Raw genomic sequence first — 18,400 nt, forward strand, 5'->3', positions numbered from 1 at the left:
CCTTATATTTAATGTTGGCATTAATTGCATTTCTATCTTGTTAGTATTATTATTATCTATCCCTTTTGAGTTTTTACATAAAATAATATGAAAGTGGTCAAAAGTCAAAACTACTTCAATGTCGGAATCCATTGCATGTAGACATGTTGTTACGAAATATTTATCCAGTTTATAAATTTAACTGCATATTTCTTCATTATTAATTAGAATTTCTAATACAAACAAGAATGTAGACATGTAGTCATGAAATACTTTTTTTTAACAGTACCACACCATAAATTTAATTAGAATTTTAATACTAACCAGAATATAGACAGGTAGCATGAAATAATACTTATCAACACCATAAATTTAATTACATATTTCTTCATTATTAATTAGATTTTAGTACTAACTAGATGGAATTCACAAATCCCGGTGCCGGACATTATCTGTTAGACATACGAGTTTGTGAAAGCGGTAGCCGCATACGTGTGGCGTACTGACCCTGAGAATATACTTTTGGTTTTTCGCTCGTCTTGTGAAGTGGATTTAATACGATACATATTGGACTAAACGGCCGGGTTCACATTGCAAGAATGCAGACTTCAGGTGTTCACCGTGCAAAAAGTCCATCACAGGTGCTCAAACTGTATTTGGGTGTTGATCACACGGATGCAAATTGCACTTAACTTTTTTTTAATTTATACTACAAAAGGGGGCCGAATATCGCTACCGGGTTGTCACCTTTAAGCCGTTTAATAATAAGCATGTCGGTGATATAGTTAACCTGTTTAACTAAACGGGCCATGCTCGGATAGTATAAATCATTTGTGGTCAATACATATTAAATTGCACAACTTTCCGGTCAAGGTCAATGCAAAGACACTAAATAGTACTATACTAACAATGCAGACCTTAGTTGAGTATAACTTCTAAGTTATTTAAAAAACTTTGTGACACTATCAAACAATTTAAGGGCCTTGAGTTCACCTCTCCTCATATCCCTTAACTTTCTTCGCAGTATCTGCAAATCACACGAAACACGGAGTCAGCACATATAACGATTTTTGCGCGTGTGAGAATGAGAGTTTAAGCTGAATGTGTTCTTACGTATTGGGCACGAAAGAGAATTCGTTGTTCGCCATTGCACAAGTCAACGGCTAACTGTTTGAGGAAGACTTTACGGTTCAACTGCTTTGGAGATGTTATATCCAAATCCATTGACCCGCTCGCCTGTTTCAATAATGTTTTCAAATATTAGTTAAAGCATCCAGAACACGCAATAATGAGATGTCAAACAGGTTGGGAGACAGAGGGTATTTTGGACAGGTCGAGTTGGTTTGACCTGTAGCCTTCTCGGTCAAAATATTCATATTTTTTATGAACTAACGTGTCAAATTAATAAGGGTGTGCATAGGTCGGTTTTGGGCTTAAACCAAACCAAAAATCAAAAAATTCAGTTTTTGAATCTTTGAAAACCGTTCGGTTTTACTATTTAGGCTTGACATTTTGGGGCCGAAATAGATTCGCCCAAAATGATGATTATAGGCCTAAATATATCTGTTAATTAATTATTTATTGATTATTGTAAATCTGGGCTAAAATATTTGGGTCACGCTATTTTTCAGTTTTAATGGCACACAAAACCAAAACGAACCAAAAGTTCAGTTTTACGCAAAACTAAAACCAAACCATTGGTTTTTTTTTTTGGGTTCGGTTTTCTCGGTTTCATGCGCCCATAATCAAAAATTTTACATTTTTTTAATATTTAGGATAATGTTTCAAACCAAATGATTTAGGAGTTCTCATGTTCTATGCATTGAAATTACACTTTGGACAGCAACCAACCCGATCCGTTACCGTTTTAACTATTTTTTTGTGATATACAGCATAGCTTGAATAGATCCATTCATAGGTAAACGGGTCGAAATTGCTACCTCTACTAATTTTGAATTTACTCAAAAAGATGAGATTGTTGCAGTAATTATTACCTGAAGGAACTTGGTATACTTTGATATGCTGGATTCACAGCTATCCAATATGTATTGCAATGCCTCTTCCTCTAATTCAGGATATTTAATTTCCTTATTGCTGGTGTTTTTATTTGATGCTGCAGATGCCATCTGGTATATAATAATATCACATTAGAGTTTATGTAAACCGAAAATATATTGATTATGTTAGTTATAAGCTAATCAATATAGATCAATTATCACCTCTTCAAACTTTGCACTCATACTAGGGGGGCTGACAGCTAAATACGCATATGCTATTAGTTCCAACGGCCAACCCGTAACATGTAAAGGAAAACATTGTGATCTGACAAGAAACAAATAATAAATAAGTATCGTGTGTTGTGATAATAATTAAAAATGAATAACATAGTGTTTGTAGGTCAACCCAACTCGTTTAAACCCGTAACTAGGGCTGTTAAAAAAACTCGAGGCTCACTTAAAACAACACATTTGTAAACGAGCCAAGCCAACTAGCTAGTTTAGCTCAGTTAAATTAAAAAAAAAATTAATGTGTGTGTGTGAACATAATAACATATAAAAATATTAATATTAATAATAATAATAATAATACATATAATTTTTTTAGTCTGTCACCTGATTTAAAATAAATACGTATTACACTATAAATTCGTTTATTTATAAATTTTGCATTCTCTGTATGATAAAAAAATATTTTTTTTGTCTTCTATGCATCAATGTGTAAAAACAATTTTAAAAAACAAGAAAAAAAAATTAACGAGCCGGTTTGATGGGCCACGAGCTGGCTCAAGCCTTCTATGCGTGCTCGAGCTCAACTTTTCAGCTCATTAAAATAAACAAACCGAGCCAGCTCATTTAACTTCGAGCTCTAGCCTGAGCCCAAACTTGCTTGTTTCGGCTACAAAATTTTTTATAATACTCACGCTGACAGCCCATGCTTCTTCAAAGCTTCCACCTTTTGTTCATAGCACTTATCTGATTTTTCAAGCATTAATGGCAACTCAACCGAGTCACGCGGGTTTGTACCTTGCCTTGGCACAAACCCGTAAGAAAGCAAGAGTTCTCCATTAGATTTCCAGCCATATGAAATAAACACCTGCAAGAAATTATAAAAGAACAAAATTAGATTTCCATACATTATCCTTTTTTCTTCTTTTTGAATAAAGGTTACCGCATAAATTACTACTTTTACGCAATGAAGTATACCTGAAAAAAAAAGTAGAATATTATTACCTGCTCACCTGGCTGGTAAGCGCGATCGGTTGTGAATACAACTCCCTTTGTTGATTTATCATAATCCAAAAAAGTTTCCACCTATGAATTTTAAATAATTAAAGAAAAAAGTTAGGGTGACTCGGGTTTGAGCTATCTTAGCTTATGTAAAAAGACGGTTTAGGACATACATCACAACTATGATTAAGCATATCTGCCCACGGGACTAATGCAACTCTTCCATCCAATGAGGGTAATCGAACCTGTAATCGTCATTAGTATAAACTATACGTTTAATATCAAATAAGCATTTAATTATTGAAACTAGAAAATCAATTACTCACCAAACGGGAAAAAAGAATCCCAAATGACCATCTAAATGTTTCCATGTTGAATACCTGCAATGAACATTAAACACATCTTAGTTTTGACAAATGTTGTGAAATCCAAGAGCAATAAAATATATTATGTAATACCTCTTCAGGAAATAAATTAGGATGCTTGGAGAAAATTCTTGCTCTCAGGTCATTGTATCTGAAAAAAAAACATTCAAAAACATGATGAAAAAAATCATTATAGATAGTAAGGCATGTAAGCGAACCGAATGAACACAATGGAGCATGTTCATGTTCATTCATTTAAATTTAACTATACAAACGATCGAACGCAAACAACTAAGCGAATTTGTTCGTGTTCGTTCGTTAAGAAAATCAATGTGTTCATGTTTGTGTTTGTTTGTTAACAGTATAAACGAACGGTTCACAAACGAGCATTACTGAACATAGATGAGCAAATATAATTGCTATGACCAATTAAGATTAAATGTGAACACCAATGTGTTGGGCCTGAAAAGTTAATAAAACTATATTACGTTGTAATGGGCCTAAAAGTTTAAATGATTTTATTAACAACCGTAAATGAACAAACTTAAACAAACGTAAAGTAACAAACATAAATGAACCAAAATGAATGCACATAAATGAACGAGCATAACCGAGCGTTCACGTAAATGAAAACAAGGCATGTGTTCATGTTTGTTCGTTTAACTAAGTGAACACAAAGTTTTATTCAAGCTCGTTTGTTTATTAAATAAACGAGCATAAACAAAATGTCCTGTTAATGTATAGGCCTACAGATAATTAACCAAATATGTATGAAAAAGGTTGCGTACGTTCCGGTTACATTATTGATCCTTTCAATGGCGCGTTCTCTAATCTGGGATGCTTCCAAGTACCGATCTAATTCTGCATGCGTCCTGAAATACTAAGCATATATTCTTATACTATTCAAAGAAACAAATGCAGTTATTATTAAAAGTGTACCAGTATAAAAGTGAGTAAGGTTGTCTTGGTAAGGCTGATATATAATTGCTCCATCTTGATGATTTCATAAGACTTGCTTCACTAATTAAGTATGTTGCAATTAATGGCCAATCTGGTACATTATATCTCTTTAAAACTTCACCTGCTTCCGGAAAACTCCACTCCTGAATTCAAGTTTCCATATACACAAACGTGTAGATTAGGGTGTGCATGAAACCGATAAAACCGAACTGAAACAAAATCGATGGTTTGGTTTTATGTTTTTGTAAAAAACCGAACTTACAGTTCGGTTTTGGTTTTGCATGTAATAAAAACCGAAAAACCGGAGCTCAAACCATAATTTGGGGATCTTAGTTCCAGTTAGGGGTACAAAAGAGCAGAGTTGCTACCGATCTACTCGAGATTGGATTGATAAAAAGCTCAAAATGAGCCGAGCTTTTTCGAATGTGAGCCTTGTGTATTTTAAATCGCTACTATTTTAGACTCCTATGTATTAATTTCACACCACATAGTCGCATAGCCGAGCTTTGGCTTGCAAAAGGTACTAAACGAGTTTGAGTTGAGCTTAGGGCTGGCAAAACAGGTTTTAGCGTATTAAACAGGCTAGAGACGGCGCGATTAACACAAGTTTGTTTAACTACTTTATATCTCATGTATGTAACACAATTGTATGCTTCATGTACCAAGAAGAATAAATGATGGAGTCTAGCCAACTAACTTTATTTATTCAAAAATTTATAAAATTAGGCTCGTTTATAGTTTTTCTCAAACTATATAAAAATTTTAAAAACGTATATATATTAATTAACAAATAAGAAACGAGCCGAGCCCTAGGCGAGCTCGAGCTTGATCTTGAGCTTTAGCAAAGTAAGGGTGTGCGTGGTGCAGTTCGGTGCGGTTTTCAGCTAAAACCAAAACTTCGGTTTTTGGAGTTCTCGAAACCGTTCGGTTTTTTTCGGTTTTGCCATTTGAGCTTGAAAATTTTAGACTGAAAATAAAGTTGGCAAAAAATAATGAATCTAGATATAAATAATTTTGCTAATTGTTAAATAATAGTCTATTATACATTTGAACAACAATATTTGATTAAATATTTATTAAATTCTTATTAATTACTTAATAAATATAAAAAAATTAAAAACTTAGGAATTCGATTCGGTTCGGTTTTTATTACATGCAAAACCAAAACCGAACCGAACAGTTTGTTCAGATTTTACAAAAACATAAAACCAAACCATCAGTTTTTGTTTCGGTTCAGTATGATCTTGTAAAGCTTTCAATCAAATCAAAAATAAACATAATTGCATAATTCAGTTCCATAATTCAAAACCACAACTAAATTCATCACCAACAAAACAAAAAACCATCATACCGAATCGGCGGAAATAGCGAGTGATGGAGGCACAAACAACAGCTTCTCCCCCTTCCTAATATTATTATTGGCAACCAAACCTCTTTCCCCCACATCAACCTTTTGTATATCCATTTTCTGATCCGGTAACCCGGACTCGGTCAGCCACTTCTGCAACGCTCCCGCGTTCTCCACCGAATCGATCTCGCACCCCCACGGTATCGCCTGCGGGGCCGCGGAAGGTTTGGTTGTGTCATTGCCAGTGGAGATAGTGCAGCGGATGATATTATTATTATTATTATTATTATTATTTGAGGTTCTGCGTATGGAGAGTGAGTGAGAGATGCGAGTGGTTTTGAGAGGTGAGGTTTGGTGGAGTGAAGGAAGGAGTGTGGTGTGGAAGGTTGATGTTGTTCTGGAACGGTTACTGTGATGGTTATCTGTATTTTTTTTTCTTTACTTGTTAAATTCACTGTATCGTGATACACTTACCTTTTGATTCAGAGGAAACCCCCACCTAAAGCCAACGCCCGTGAACGCTCGCCCAAAGGCACAACAGTACAATGAGATAAAATCCGTTCAGTAGGATCCAACTAGTGATAGCCAACTATTCACCTAGTCTACTATCGTCATCTTGATGTCGTTGAAATTAAATGTTAGAGGTAGGAATCGAACCTGAATAACATGAAACACAAAGTCCCTCCTGTACCACTTCATTTCTAGCTCGATCTTAAGTTTCAAATCTCATAAACAATATACTCTCTTTAGTTACATAGAATATTTATTAAACAATTATCTAATCTGAACTTAGTATGTCTAAGAGGATATACTATCCCACATTCAAGGACAGTAGATGTCGTATTGCCATACAATAGGAATGAGTAAGTGGCATCGGGTAATTTTTATGTTCATTTTTTGAAATTTCAGGATTGTTGCGATACGAACCTAATATTATAATGATTTTGTCTTCGGTACCTATATCAATACCAAACTCATTCCTATATTATGATCCAATTTGAAGATTGTGTGCTACCTATCAAGTACCAATTGAAAAATACGGGGTTCTTTCCAGCATGTTAATAGTTAACTGAATTTAAATAAGTGTGATAACTAAATAATCAACTACTAGTTGACGTATAAATTACTTTAAGATGATTCTTGTATCCTGGAGATATTCCATATACCGTTGTATACTTTGATATATCAAGTGTGATAACTAAATAATCAACTTCTAGTTGACGTATAAATAACCTTTAAACTGGTTCTTATATCCTGGAGATATTCCATATACCAGTTGTAAACTTTGATATATCAACTCTTTTTAAAACTTATTTTAATACAAATGGAAGGCAAATAGATAATAAGTTGAGCCACTAGCCCATTTTTATAGTAAAATAAAGTCGTTTAAAAATAATATTCATAGATCATGACAGGGTCGTGACGGCTCAACCATTTATGAGGCCTAAAGCTTAGTGAAAATATAAGGCCCTTTTACATTTTCTTTATTCAATTAACAATTTTGAAATTATTTAATTATCTGACCATTTAACAAACTTTGATCCGTTAACTATCAAACATAATTCAAATCTATCTTTGTACGTGTGTCCAAATATAATGTATAAGTAATTTGCCTATAAAAAATATTTAACTTAAGTTTTGTTCCGTAACTTTGAAACAAAATAGTCTAGTACACAATTGTGTGTGTGTAACAAAAAATAATCCCTTTATGATACATATGCTAATAAGAAATCAAAGAATACAAACAAAAAAAAAAGTGCATTAGTATGGCATTGGAAAAATATATAATCATCACAGGAAAAGAAATATAATGAAGTTAGACAATTTCTTTTTGGGCTTGAAGGAGCCTTTACCATAGCCAAGGTAAAATCTCGTAAAAACCAAAAAATAAGATGTTGTCAATGGGACTCGAGCGCAGGTGCTACGACATGCAAGAAAGGAGGGTTACCAGTACAATATAACAAAGGAATGTTACCATATTTGAAGTAGAAACGCTACTAAATGTATAATATTTTTATTTTATTTTATTTTTCTTTTAAAACGAGGCCTCAAAATTTCGGGGGCCTAAAGCCCTAGCTTTAATTACTTAGCTTGTTGATCCGGCCCTGGGGTCGTCTTCGAGAGCTGTTAAAAAAATTTAGCCGACGGCGAAAAAAATAGGCCTCAAGTAAAAGAGGTTTTTTATTGGGTTTAAACAATTTAATTTTTAAATTGACTTATTTGGTTATGATTTGAGTTATGTAAATTCTTTTTTTGTATAGAAATAACTTTAGCACGTTTATGGTGAGACTAAACCCACAACATTTTGGTTATAATCCATACCTCTTTCTCACTAGATCAAGCAGTTTAAACATTAAACATACATATTGTTTTACATAAAAATATATATATTAAAAAAAAAACTCGGGGCTAGCGGGGTATTAGGCCGAGGTTCATCGACCACTCTGTCCTCCTTGAGAATTGGCTCTGGATCCTGAAGTCATAGCATTGTTGATTTGAACTTTTAGGATACAAGTAACTAACCACACGACTTCAAACGCTAAAAATATCAAAAGTATTAAATACAAATAATATAAACATCTGTTGATAGTCAAGACACACGTTCTCACATTCGACCACTTTATATACAGAGTGCTACTAAACGTACCCCCCTACACCATTTTTACTAAATATACTCCTCCCTAAACTTATTACATCAATTACTATTAGCTCTTAACATTATTTATATGGAAAATTGGATTTTAATAATCCCAACTTATTGCGGTTGGCTGATAATAATCCCAACTTTGAAAGTAGTTGTCACTGGTCCCAACTTTCACACTATTTATTTTCATTGGACCTCCGTTAAAAAAAACTTAACGACGTTATGTTTTTTCCAAATTTCAAACTGATATTTTAGGGCTTTTGATCGGAATGAGAATACGAGTCGATTGATGTAAAACTTACTTTCAAACGGTGGTCCAAACGACTAAAGGATGCTTTAATTTCGGTGTTTAAACTTTTAATTAACAAAAATCAAGTTGTTTGAAGCGTCGTTTCGAGTTAAGTTTTACATCAATCGACTCGTATTCTTATTCCGATCAAAAGCCCTAAAATATCAGTTTGAAATTTGGAAAAAAACATAACGTCGTTAAGTTTTTTTTAACGGATGTCCAATGAAAATAAATAGTGTGAAAGTTGGGACCAGTGACAGCTACTTTCAAAGTTGAGATTATTATCAGCCAACTGCATTAAGTTGGGATTATTCCCTATAACATTTTTTTCACTTGATAATCTCCACTACATATATCAAATTAAAAACTATCAAGTATTACTATTAATTTATTTTTTTAGTATTAAAATTGTAAATATTTATAATATCTTTTTTTGAATTTTAATAGTATATATATTTATAATACTTATTTTACCCTCTTTATCTTTTACAAAATAAAACCGAAACCTAAACCTGAAACCCGAAACTCTAAACCCTAAACCCGAACCCCGAACCCCAAAACCCGAAACTCTAAACCCTAAACCCGAAACCCGAACCCTAAACTCTAAACCCGAAATCATAAAAAGAAAACGCAACTTGTAAAAAAAAATCTGAAATCCTTAATTTTATGCAAATTTGTTAATTATATGATTTCAAGGGGTAATATGAAAGTAGGTTTTTTTAAATACGTATGACAAGCAAGTGAAGTGCGTTTAGCCTGACCCAATATAAACCAGCCTAAGAGCATTCTCAGCCCATTCCCTATATTTGTGTGAGAATGTTTTGTAAATTATATGGTATGGTTATGGGTGGTTGTGAGTAGAGGAGAGAGAAAATGTTATATGGGAAAGTTAAATTTGGGGTTTTACTGTTCATACCGTATAATATTTTAATATTTTCTAAAAGTGGTTGTGAGTGAAAGAGAGAGAAAATATAATGATAAAGGTATAAAAATTATTATTTAATTAAACAGAAGAGATAAAATACAGTAATTTTTAGTTTAATATTATGATATATATGAATATATGGTAGCGAATGGGCTGCGAATGCTCTAACTCATCGTAAAAACACTAGTCCACGGGTATCAAATCCGCACACGCTTATTTCCAAAGATATTAATTTTCAATCTACCATGTATTTAAAAAATCAAAACAACGCCGGCAATGACGTGGACTATTTGGCAGCAATGGACCAACCGTCGTCAACCTCAATACTCACACCTCATCTTCATCGCCACTACAACACACTATACAGTATAACTCACACACACCACTTGTACCTTCCGCCTCAAAACTTGTACCATGCTTACTCAAACTCACCTTCACACTCACTCCACCCCAATAATCTCCTGCAACTACCCACAAAACCCTAAGCTCAAACCCCACTATTTAAACCCATCATCAATTCACACTCGTTCTTCACAATTCAACAACACAAGAATCAAATTCACACAATTAAACAAGTGGGTTTGCCTTCAAATTTGCAGAAGTTCATTGGATACTCTAAAATCAGAAAACCCTGGTTTAGATCAAGAAAGTAGTATAAAAATTGACGGCGAGATGGGTGGTGGTGGTAATGGTGGTGGGACGACGTCGTTTTTGATATTATTGTTGTGGGGTGGACTTACGTATTATGTGTTTAATTTGGCGCCTAATCAAACCCGGGTAAGCTCTATTATCGAGCTTAAGTTGAGCCCGAGCCTCAGATAAAGCTTGTTTAGTTATTAAGCTCAAGTTCGAGCCTTGTGTATTTTTGCTGTTAAGAAATTTAAGTATTAATTTTGCACTGCACGGTCGAGCTTGAGTTCGAGCCCAGCTTAGGTTTGTTTATACTTTATCTCAAGATATATAAAATAATTAGAAGTTTATATAATTTAATTATTAAATAATAAGCAAACCGAGTGCGAGCCTCAAACAAAGCTTGTTTAGTAATCGGGCCCGAGCTCGAGCTTTGTATGAGCCTTATGTATTTTTGAGTTATAACTAGGGGTGAAAACGAGCTGGAAGCTCATTTTGAGCTCATTAAATAAAGCTCGAGCTCAGTTCGTGAATTATGTTTTCAAGCTCAAGCTTGGCCTCAGTCCCGGCTCATTTATAATTTATTGTTTAATTTATATTTTTTATTGTAATTTTGTATATATCATAACATATATTATTTAGTTATATTTATATTATAAATTTATATACAATAATTATTATTCTATAAATATTGAAGAAACACTAAATGTCCCCGGCAGATTAAGGATAATCTGGGGGTTAAGTAGATGTTTCCCACGAGGGTTAGGTCCGGCAAAGATGGTTATTCTTCTCGACCTGCAAAACAGACACCGTGAGCTCGTCACTGAGAAGGGGGGGGGGGGTTCCTCCTTGTGACCACCCTCCGGCGTGAGAATCAGACTAGATTGCTCTGAATATAAGTGTATATAGAGAGAAATAGCTAGAGAAGATAAGATGATGATACCGTTCCAAGGTGTTGGAGTATTTATAGCCGAAGGTAGGTTTCCAAGCAGGTACGGCCAGCTGTATAATATTCCTTTTCCACCAACTACGGGCTATGTTCGTGCCACGATGGGAGTTGGTGGGTAGGCAGCGGCTGATAGTGACCTTTTGTACTGGAGCTTGCTGCTCCTCGTACTATTGTCGGTGAGCTGTCACCCTGTGATTGGTTCATGGGTTGCTTTTGCCAGATCTTGTCTATTTGTCCATACCTTGGTAGGTATAGTATAAAAGATCTTCTAGAAGCGTACGGACTAGCTCTTTTGGGCGGGAATATTCCCGCCTTGCTCATTCCTTCTTCAGGTGACATTACTGAAGTATAAGAGTTAGTGTCTTATACGTGTAGCCTTACTGTTAGTGCGGGTAGCCCTCCTTCTTGGCTTGTATCTGCAGCTGCGGGAACAGGCAGGGTACTTTACCAAGGGAGGCTTTCCTGCGGGAACAGCTGGCTTACTGCGTGTAAGGTCTTCATCTCTCTGAGCATGGTGGGTCCTGCGGATCCAGTTGGTCTTTGCGCAGACGTCCCTCTTCAAGGTGAGTCTTACGGGTCCAACATGGCTTTGCTGGGACCTACCTCTTCAAGTCCCCCCAGTCCATTGTTCTTCTCATGAATTGTTAATGAGGGGAACTTTTGGACTTTAAGCAAGGGGTTTTGAAAAGGGTTTTTCGTTTTGTAAGGTTTTCCGTGGAGATTCTTCCCGCTGTTTTCCTAATGTCACTTGCAGAAATTCCCGACTTTTCTGCCTGATCTTTGGGTATGATGCGGGTAGGTGTGTAACCTCCTCGCAAGTCGGGAGCGTTGAGTTTCACTTGTGTAGATTCTCCACGAGGTTTTGGTAGTTTGACATAGTGATCAGTTATGTTAAACAACCAATTCCACCTTGAAGCTTCAAACAATCTAATTCTCAACGTTCCCGCCATGCGGGGGTGCTATTTCTCTTTCCGCAAGCATGATCGATCCATCTTGGGTTCAATTCCCTGCAAGTGTTGAGTATGTGAAGGGTTTCGCCTTGACACTGTACCCGCACTTGTCTTACGGTTCCTTGTTTTCCAAGGTATCTTCTTGGCTTCAATTCCCTGCAAGTGCTAAGTATGTGAAGGGTTTCGCCTTGACACTGTACCCGCACTTGTTTTATGGTTTCTTGATTTCCAAGGTAAGGGGGTATATTCCCTCTTATTTTTGAATCTTTTTAAAATTCGAAGAGTTGGTGAAAGAATAAGGACAATTCAAACGGCTGAAGGGACGTTGGCGTCTTCTGACGGTTTCAGGACGTGTAGGAAGTTATGACGACGTGACAGCATGTGGTCAATCAGGACGCTTTTTCAGGCGCGTGGGTGCGAGTTTCATGTTACGTGCCATTACGACACCTGTTGCCAGCTTGCTTTATCCACACGTGTCGTCGTTTCATTGCACCTGCGCTCTTTCTCTCCTCCGCATTAAATTCATCGCATTCATTGCGATGAGTATATAAGGGGGGAGAGGGTGCATCTCATCCCATACCTTCACTTCACTCTTCTTTTCCTCTTAAGCGATTTCCGGCGAATACTCATCTTTTCCGGCGAGCATTCTTCTGAAACCGCTTTCTTTAACTTTTAAAAAATGTCCTCTACTCATGATCCCGAGATTAACGTCGAGGAGTCTGACGTTTACCTCGAGAACCCGACGTCTACGTCCGATAAGGACGACAAGAGTACTGCTGGCGAGTGCCAGTGTACTCTTTCTGTCGATGTGTACCATTACATCGTCAAGAAGTTCATGCTGGAGTCGTATGAGCCAGAGTTTCTGGAGCCCAACCAGACGGTGTACGATGTCCCTAAGGGCAAGATAGGGGTTTACGCCTCGTTCTTCATATATGGGAATCTAAGATTCCCATTAACGAAGTTCGTATACCGTGTTTTGGAGAAACACGGTGTGCATTTGACGGAGGTGCACCCAATGGCGATTGCTAAAGTTCGCCATTTCGAATGGGTGTGCCGTATTTTGGGCATCGAGCCCCGCGTCGACCGTCTGATGACTTTCTACACCTGGAGGTGCATCCAGGGTTGGTATACCCTTGTTACTCGGATCAAGGGGTTGAAGATCTGCGCTACCGAGCGTAGTCTTCGTTCTTGGAAGCGGGAGTTTTTCTACATCTCCGCTCGCGTCGTTCCCATCGTGATGACGTTCAAGAATGGGAGGGCACTCCCTAACCTTCACGCCTCCAATTACCAGGAGACGGAATGGTTCGCCAAGATCTCCCAGATCCAGACTCCAGTTTATCGCTTTGCAGAGTCTGGGATGGTGATGCTTGGGATGAGCCGCGTGTGGAAGGATGCCGGGTCTGGGACGCCGCAAATACCCATCGTCCTTGAATTCGGTTTGAACTATATCCCTTACGGTATGCTCTGTCTTTTGTGTTGGTTTAGGGTTTTTCTTCTAACACTGTTCTTTTTCTTTTCAGAGGGGAACGACTTACAGTCGCTCTTGCATCTGCGGGAGACTGGTGGTCCCGCACGGTTGGGTACTCGTGATCTCGATGAGAACGAGTTGCCCGTTTTGGAGCAGACGGCGGATAGATTCGTAGAGGTCTACCCGCCGGGCCACGAAATTTTAAGCGCCACACGGCCAGTTAAGGAGTTCTTTAATCCTCGTCCTCTCCATGCTCAAACTTCTGCTGGAATTCCTCTGATTTTGTCATCTTCTGATGAGGGATCCACAGATGGGCCTTTCTTTGTGAGGAAGAAGAAAGCTGCTGGCGTGAAGGGCAAGGCAAAGGTTGCTTCCGTCGTCGACCTGGGGAATCAGTCTGATTCCGAGACTGAAAGTGAGGAGGCGGCGGGGAATCTTGGTGGTGGTGACGAGACCATTGTCTTAGAGGTTGAGACAACGGCTGTTACTTCCGAGTCACCAAGCGCTGCGAAGGTGACTGGCGCGAAGAGGCCAGTTTCAACGGGTCTATCTCCGCCTGTCCGGTCTTTCAGGATCAAGAAAGCCAGTAAGTATATTTTTGTGTACCTTTTCCGCATTTCCTTCCGCCTTTGTTTTTAATATCTTAGTCTTCATGCAGGAGTGGACTTATTCGCTTTCGAGAGCGGTGCGGGAGGAAGCGGTTCAGGACCCACGACGATAGGTTTGGTCAACCTATTCGAGGCAATGACCCAGGCGGCTGCGCCTGTTTCTGGTGCTGGTTCAGTTGCTCATACTGTTGAAGCAACTGTTCCAGTTATGACGTCATCTCCGCCGGCCGTCAGTGCCATCTTTACTACATCCATCACCGGACCGGCGGTGACTTTTTCCGCGAGCTCATCTGCGGCGGCTACCACGGTTATGAGTTCATCTCCGATGGTCTCTACCTCAATGGCTTCTGCATTGTCACATTCGGCGTCAGCGACTGCCTCTGTTGGGGCCAGTTCTTCAGGTATGTTTAGAGTTGGGACCTCTAGACTTACCTCTGTTGATGAGGGAGTCTGACCTTTGCCTCCTTCCCATCTCCTTGACCTCTTGGATGGATATCCTTTAGGTTCAGGTGATGGGTTTAGCGGCTATCGGCCTGTTATCGACCCTACAGGTGCGTGGGGTTACTTTGGCCTGTTATTCCTCCTGATTCATTTTTTCTTAACTGTTTTTTGTTGCAGTTTCAGATTCCAATGAGGTCTATGCGCCAAGGTGGAATATCCGCCAAGGCACGACTCTCAGGACGGCTGCAGACTGCGTCGACTGGGCGCGCCATGCCGCTCCAAGCGGTGCATTGGGGGAGGCTATGGCTAGCTACCAGGAGGGCAGGTTGTCCAACGAGCTTCGAATTCTTCTCGCCCGGATGCAGCCGCTTGTCGAGTTACTTTGTCGTGAAAACGACAAGTTAAAGACTGCGCGTAGCCTGGAAGTGGCTCAGGTGCGATCGCTGCGGGAGGAGAACAAGAAGCTTGCCGCCACCCGCTGCTGAAAAAGAAAAGGCCTTCAAGGACCTTGAGGCCGAGATCCAAGCCAGGCATGAGGCCCGTTCCAAGGCTACTCAAGCTGTTAACGAACAGCTTAGGTTAGCCAAGGAAACTGCGCGTAATGCGACCGAAAGGGCCACCAAAGCTGAAGCCGTTGCTGAGCCTCTGCGCGCTGAGAATGAAGAGCTTAAAGCCAAACTGGAGAAGCTTCAGCAGGCTCATGAGGCTTTGGCTTTAGAGGATGCCAAGAAGCTACAGGAGCTCTTGGATCAGAGGGCTGTGCTTGATCGCACTGAGCGCAAGCTTAAAGGCGTTGAAGAGGCTGCTGCCAAGGACGTATTGCTTGCCAACCTCAACAAGAATGAAGCCGAACGCGCCCCGCAATCAAGTTCAAGCTACCCTTCAAGAAGCTCTATCCAATAAGGATTGGCTTCTACGAAAAGCGTTGCCGCAGGTACGCATAGCTCCATAATTTCTTTGCTTTGCGCTTTTCTTTATACTTAGAAAAGTTTTTTATATATATTTTTTCATTGTAGATTGTGCATCGGATATTCGCGAACACATCCTATGATGATGCCATGAGCGCAGCCCTCAACGCTTCTCATGAGGATGGGGAGAAGGCTGGTTTTTTGCTTGGTCTAGGATTTGCAGAGAAAGGCATCCCGCCTTCCAATTTTCCTTTACACGATGTTGATACTGAAGCTGCCTATGACCAAGCTGTGAACCAGTATGCTGCCTTCCCGCATCCGGTTGTGGAGAAGGTGAATGAAGTTGCTGGTGCTGATGACGGGCTAGCTGTTCTCAAAGCTTTCCTCGAACCGCCGCAGCCGACTGATGGTGCGGGTTTAAGTGGGTTTGGAGGAAGTGGTCCCGAAGCTTGAATCTTGAGATTCCTTCCAACCGTTAGATTTTGTATTTTTTGTAGGCAGGTAGATACCTAGCCATTTTGTAATGTTTGAACAACTTTTACTGTGAATATAAATGTTTTGTTAACGCCTTGCCTTGTAAACATTATATGATTTGCTCATGCATATTTTAGTTTAACTTAGCAATTTTCTAAGTGTTTTGAATAAGTTAACCTTTCGACGCGTGTTAGATAATAGGTTAATGTTCTGTTTCCTCTATCATGATTGTGCAGGTAGGACCGTCACTTTCACTTAGTAGGATGACCAAACTTTATCTATATCTGACCTGCGTGAAGGTTTCCCTCATCTTCCCCTTAGAAATATTTACTGTTTCTGTGTTTATGCGGGTTGTGCCGCTTTCCACACGCAACGACTTACTTCCTCCCTCACTTATTTATGCGGTGAATACCGGCATATCAGTGTGGTCGGTTCATAAGTATAAAGGTAAGGCTATCAACACAATGTGATAAGGAGAATCATTTCCATTGGAAATGGCTCTAGGCCTTTTCTTTACAAGTTTGGAATTGATCTACATGTAACATCTGCGTAATTGAGCTCCATTCCATGTTCTTGGGATGGGGGTGCCATCGAGCCTTTCGAGCCGGTATGCGCCCTTTCCCAAAACTTCTTTAATAATGTATGGCCCTTCCCAGACCGGGGCCAGCTTTCCTGGGCGCTCTTGGTTCGAAGCCTCGTTGTTACGCAGTATGTAGTCTCCGACATTGAAGTTGCAGAGTTTCACCCGCGTGTTGTAGTACTTTTGCATAGTCGCTTGTAGTTCTCTTCACGCGCTGCGGCTAGGTCTCTGCGCTCTTCGGTTAGCATAAGGTCTAACCGTCTTTCCGCATCATTGTCTTCTGGTTGAGTTATGACTCTTGGTGAGGGTAGACCAATCTCGACTGGAACCATGGCTTCAGTGCCATAGGTGAGGCTGAACGGAGTCTCGCCCGTGCTTGCTTTTTTCAGCACTCTGTTTGCCCAAAGGACATGTGGAACTTCGTCCACCCAGCCGGATTTATGCTCCAAGAGTCTTTTCTTTATGCCGTCGACGATGCTCTTGTTTGCTCTTTCCACCTCACCATTACCCTGCGGGTGTGCCACTGAGGTAAAGGTGTGGGTGATTTGAAGCTCTTTCAGCCACTTTTGTAGCTTCTGGTCAGCAAAGTTGGTGCCGTTATCGCTCACCAAATTCTGTGGAAGTCCAAAACGACAAATAATAAATTCCCAAATAAATTTTTTGATATGTTTTGCGGTTGTTTGGGCTAGGGGGTTTGCTTCTATCCACTTGGTGAAGTAGTCAATGCCTACCACTAGGAACTGAACGTTTCCTGCTGCTGTGGGAAATGGGCCTGTCACATCGATGGCCCACTTCTGGAATGGCCATGAAGAAGTGACTGGAACAAGTTCGTTCTTTGGGCGATGCGTGTTGGGTGCGTAGAGCTGGTAGGACCTACATTTTCTAATGTAGGCCAGCGCATCCGTGTGCATCCCCGGCCAAAAGTATCCCGCGTTGTTTAGCTTAGCTACAACTACGCGTGGACCTGCGTGAACTCCACAGATGCCCTCGTGTACTTCCCTTAGGAGGTAGTCGGCATCTTGGTCGTCAACGCATCTGAGGAGGGGGCCAAGAAAGTTACGCCTGTAAAGTATGTCATCGACAAGTTGATAGTTCAGTGATTTACAGCGTATCTTTCTTGCCTGTGTCTTCGACTCTGTTAGTATACCCGCTGCAAGGTAATTTATGATTGGTGTCATCCATGTTTCCATGCCGGTTTGGATGACACAAATTTCCTTGTGCGGGACTGATGGTGCTCCAAGAAGTTCAACGCGGATGTCCTTTCCCAAGTGGGTGAAGGCTAACGATGCAAGCTTGCTTAACTCATCCGAAGATTTGTTTTCGCTTCGCTTGATGTGCACCACTTTGCAATCGTTAAAATCGCGCATAAGGGTTTTGGCTTGTGCAAGGTACAGGGCCATTATGTCATTCACGGCCATGTACGTCCCGTTTATCTGGTTGGCTACTAGCATGGAGTCCACGTGGGCTTCCAAGTTTTTCACTCCCATATTACGCGCAATTCTTAATCCGGCCAAGAATGCTTCGTACTCCGCTTCATTGTTCGTACTTGGGAAATTAAGCCGAATAGCGTAAGTGTATTCTTGGCCTGCTGGGTTATTTAGTTTCAACCCTGCGCCTGAACCTTCATTGTTGGCTGCTCCATCAGTATAGAGTCG

General features: G+C 39.6%; 1 protein-coding gene across 1 annotated transcript; it reads right to left on the bottom strand.

Moving 5' to 3' along the window:
* Positions 1-680: 680 nt before the first annotated feature.
* LOC143566176 (ribulose-1,5 bisphosphate carboxylase/oxygenase large subunit N-methyltransferase, chloroplastic-like) lies at positions 681-6,140 on the bottom strand. The gene is made up of 12 exons (XM_077052935.1): positions 5,883-6,140; positions 4,511-4,674; positions 4,360-4,443; positions 3,665-3,722; positions 3,533-3,586; positions 3,380-3,451; positions 3,210-3,290; positions 2,900-3,072; positions 2,199-2,301; positions 1,974-2,105; positions 1,093-1,215; positions 681-1,006 (listed from the first exon to the last, which is right to left on the bottom strand). Exons 1-12 carry the CDS (start codon positions 5,994-5,996, stop codon positions 920-922), a joined length of 1,245 nt encoding a protein of 414 aa, XP_076909050.1. The 5' UTR covers positions 5,997-6,140; the 3' UTR covers positions 681-919.
* Between the last annotated feature and the right edge of the window lie 12,260 nt (positions 6,141-18,400).

The sequence above is a fragment of the Bidens hawaiensis genome, unplaced genomic scaffold, assembly GCF_021521415.1.
Source record: "Bidens hawaiensis isolate Kalapana, Puna unplaced genomic scaffold, B.hawaiensis_p1.1 tig00022738_1, whole genome shotgun sequence".
NCBI classification, from domain to species: Eukaryota; Viridiplantae; Streptophyta; class Magnoliopsida; order Asterales; family Asteraceae; genus Bidens; species Bidens hawaiensis.

Excerpts from the sequence above, each read along its gene's own strand:
- LOC143566176 (XM_077052935.1), bottom strand. The coding sequence starts at position 5,996 with ATGGATATACAAAAGGTTGATGTGGGGGAAAGAGGTTTGGTTGCCAAT. Across the intron at positions 3,291-3,379 it reads TGCTTAATCATAGTTGTGAT|GTGGAAACTTTTTTGGATTA; the intron begins GTATGTCCTAAA and ends TAAAATTCATAG. Across the intron at positions 1,007-1,092 it reads TTCTCTTTCGTGCCCAATAC|ATACTGCGAAGAAAGTTAAG; the intron begins GTAAGAACACAT and ends TGTGATTTGCAG.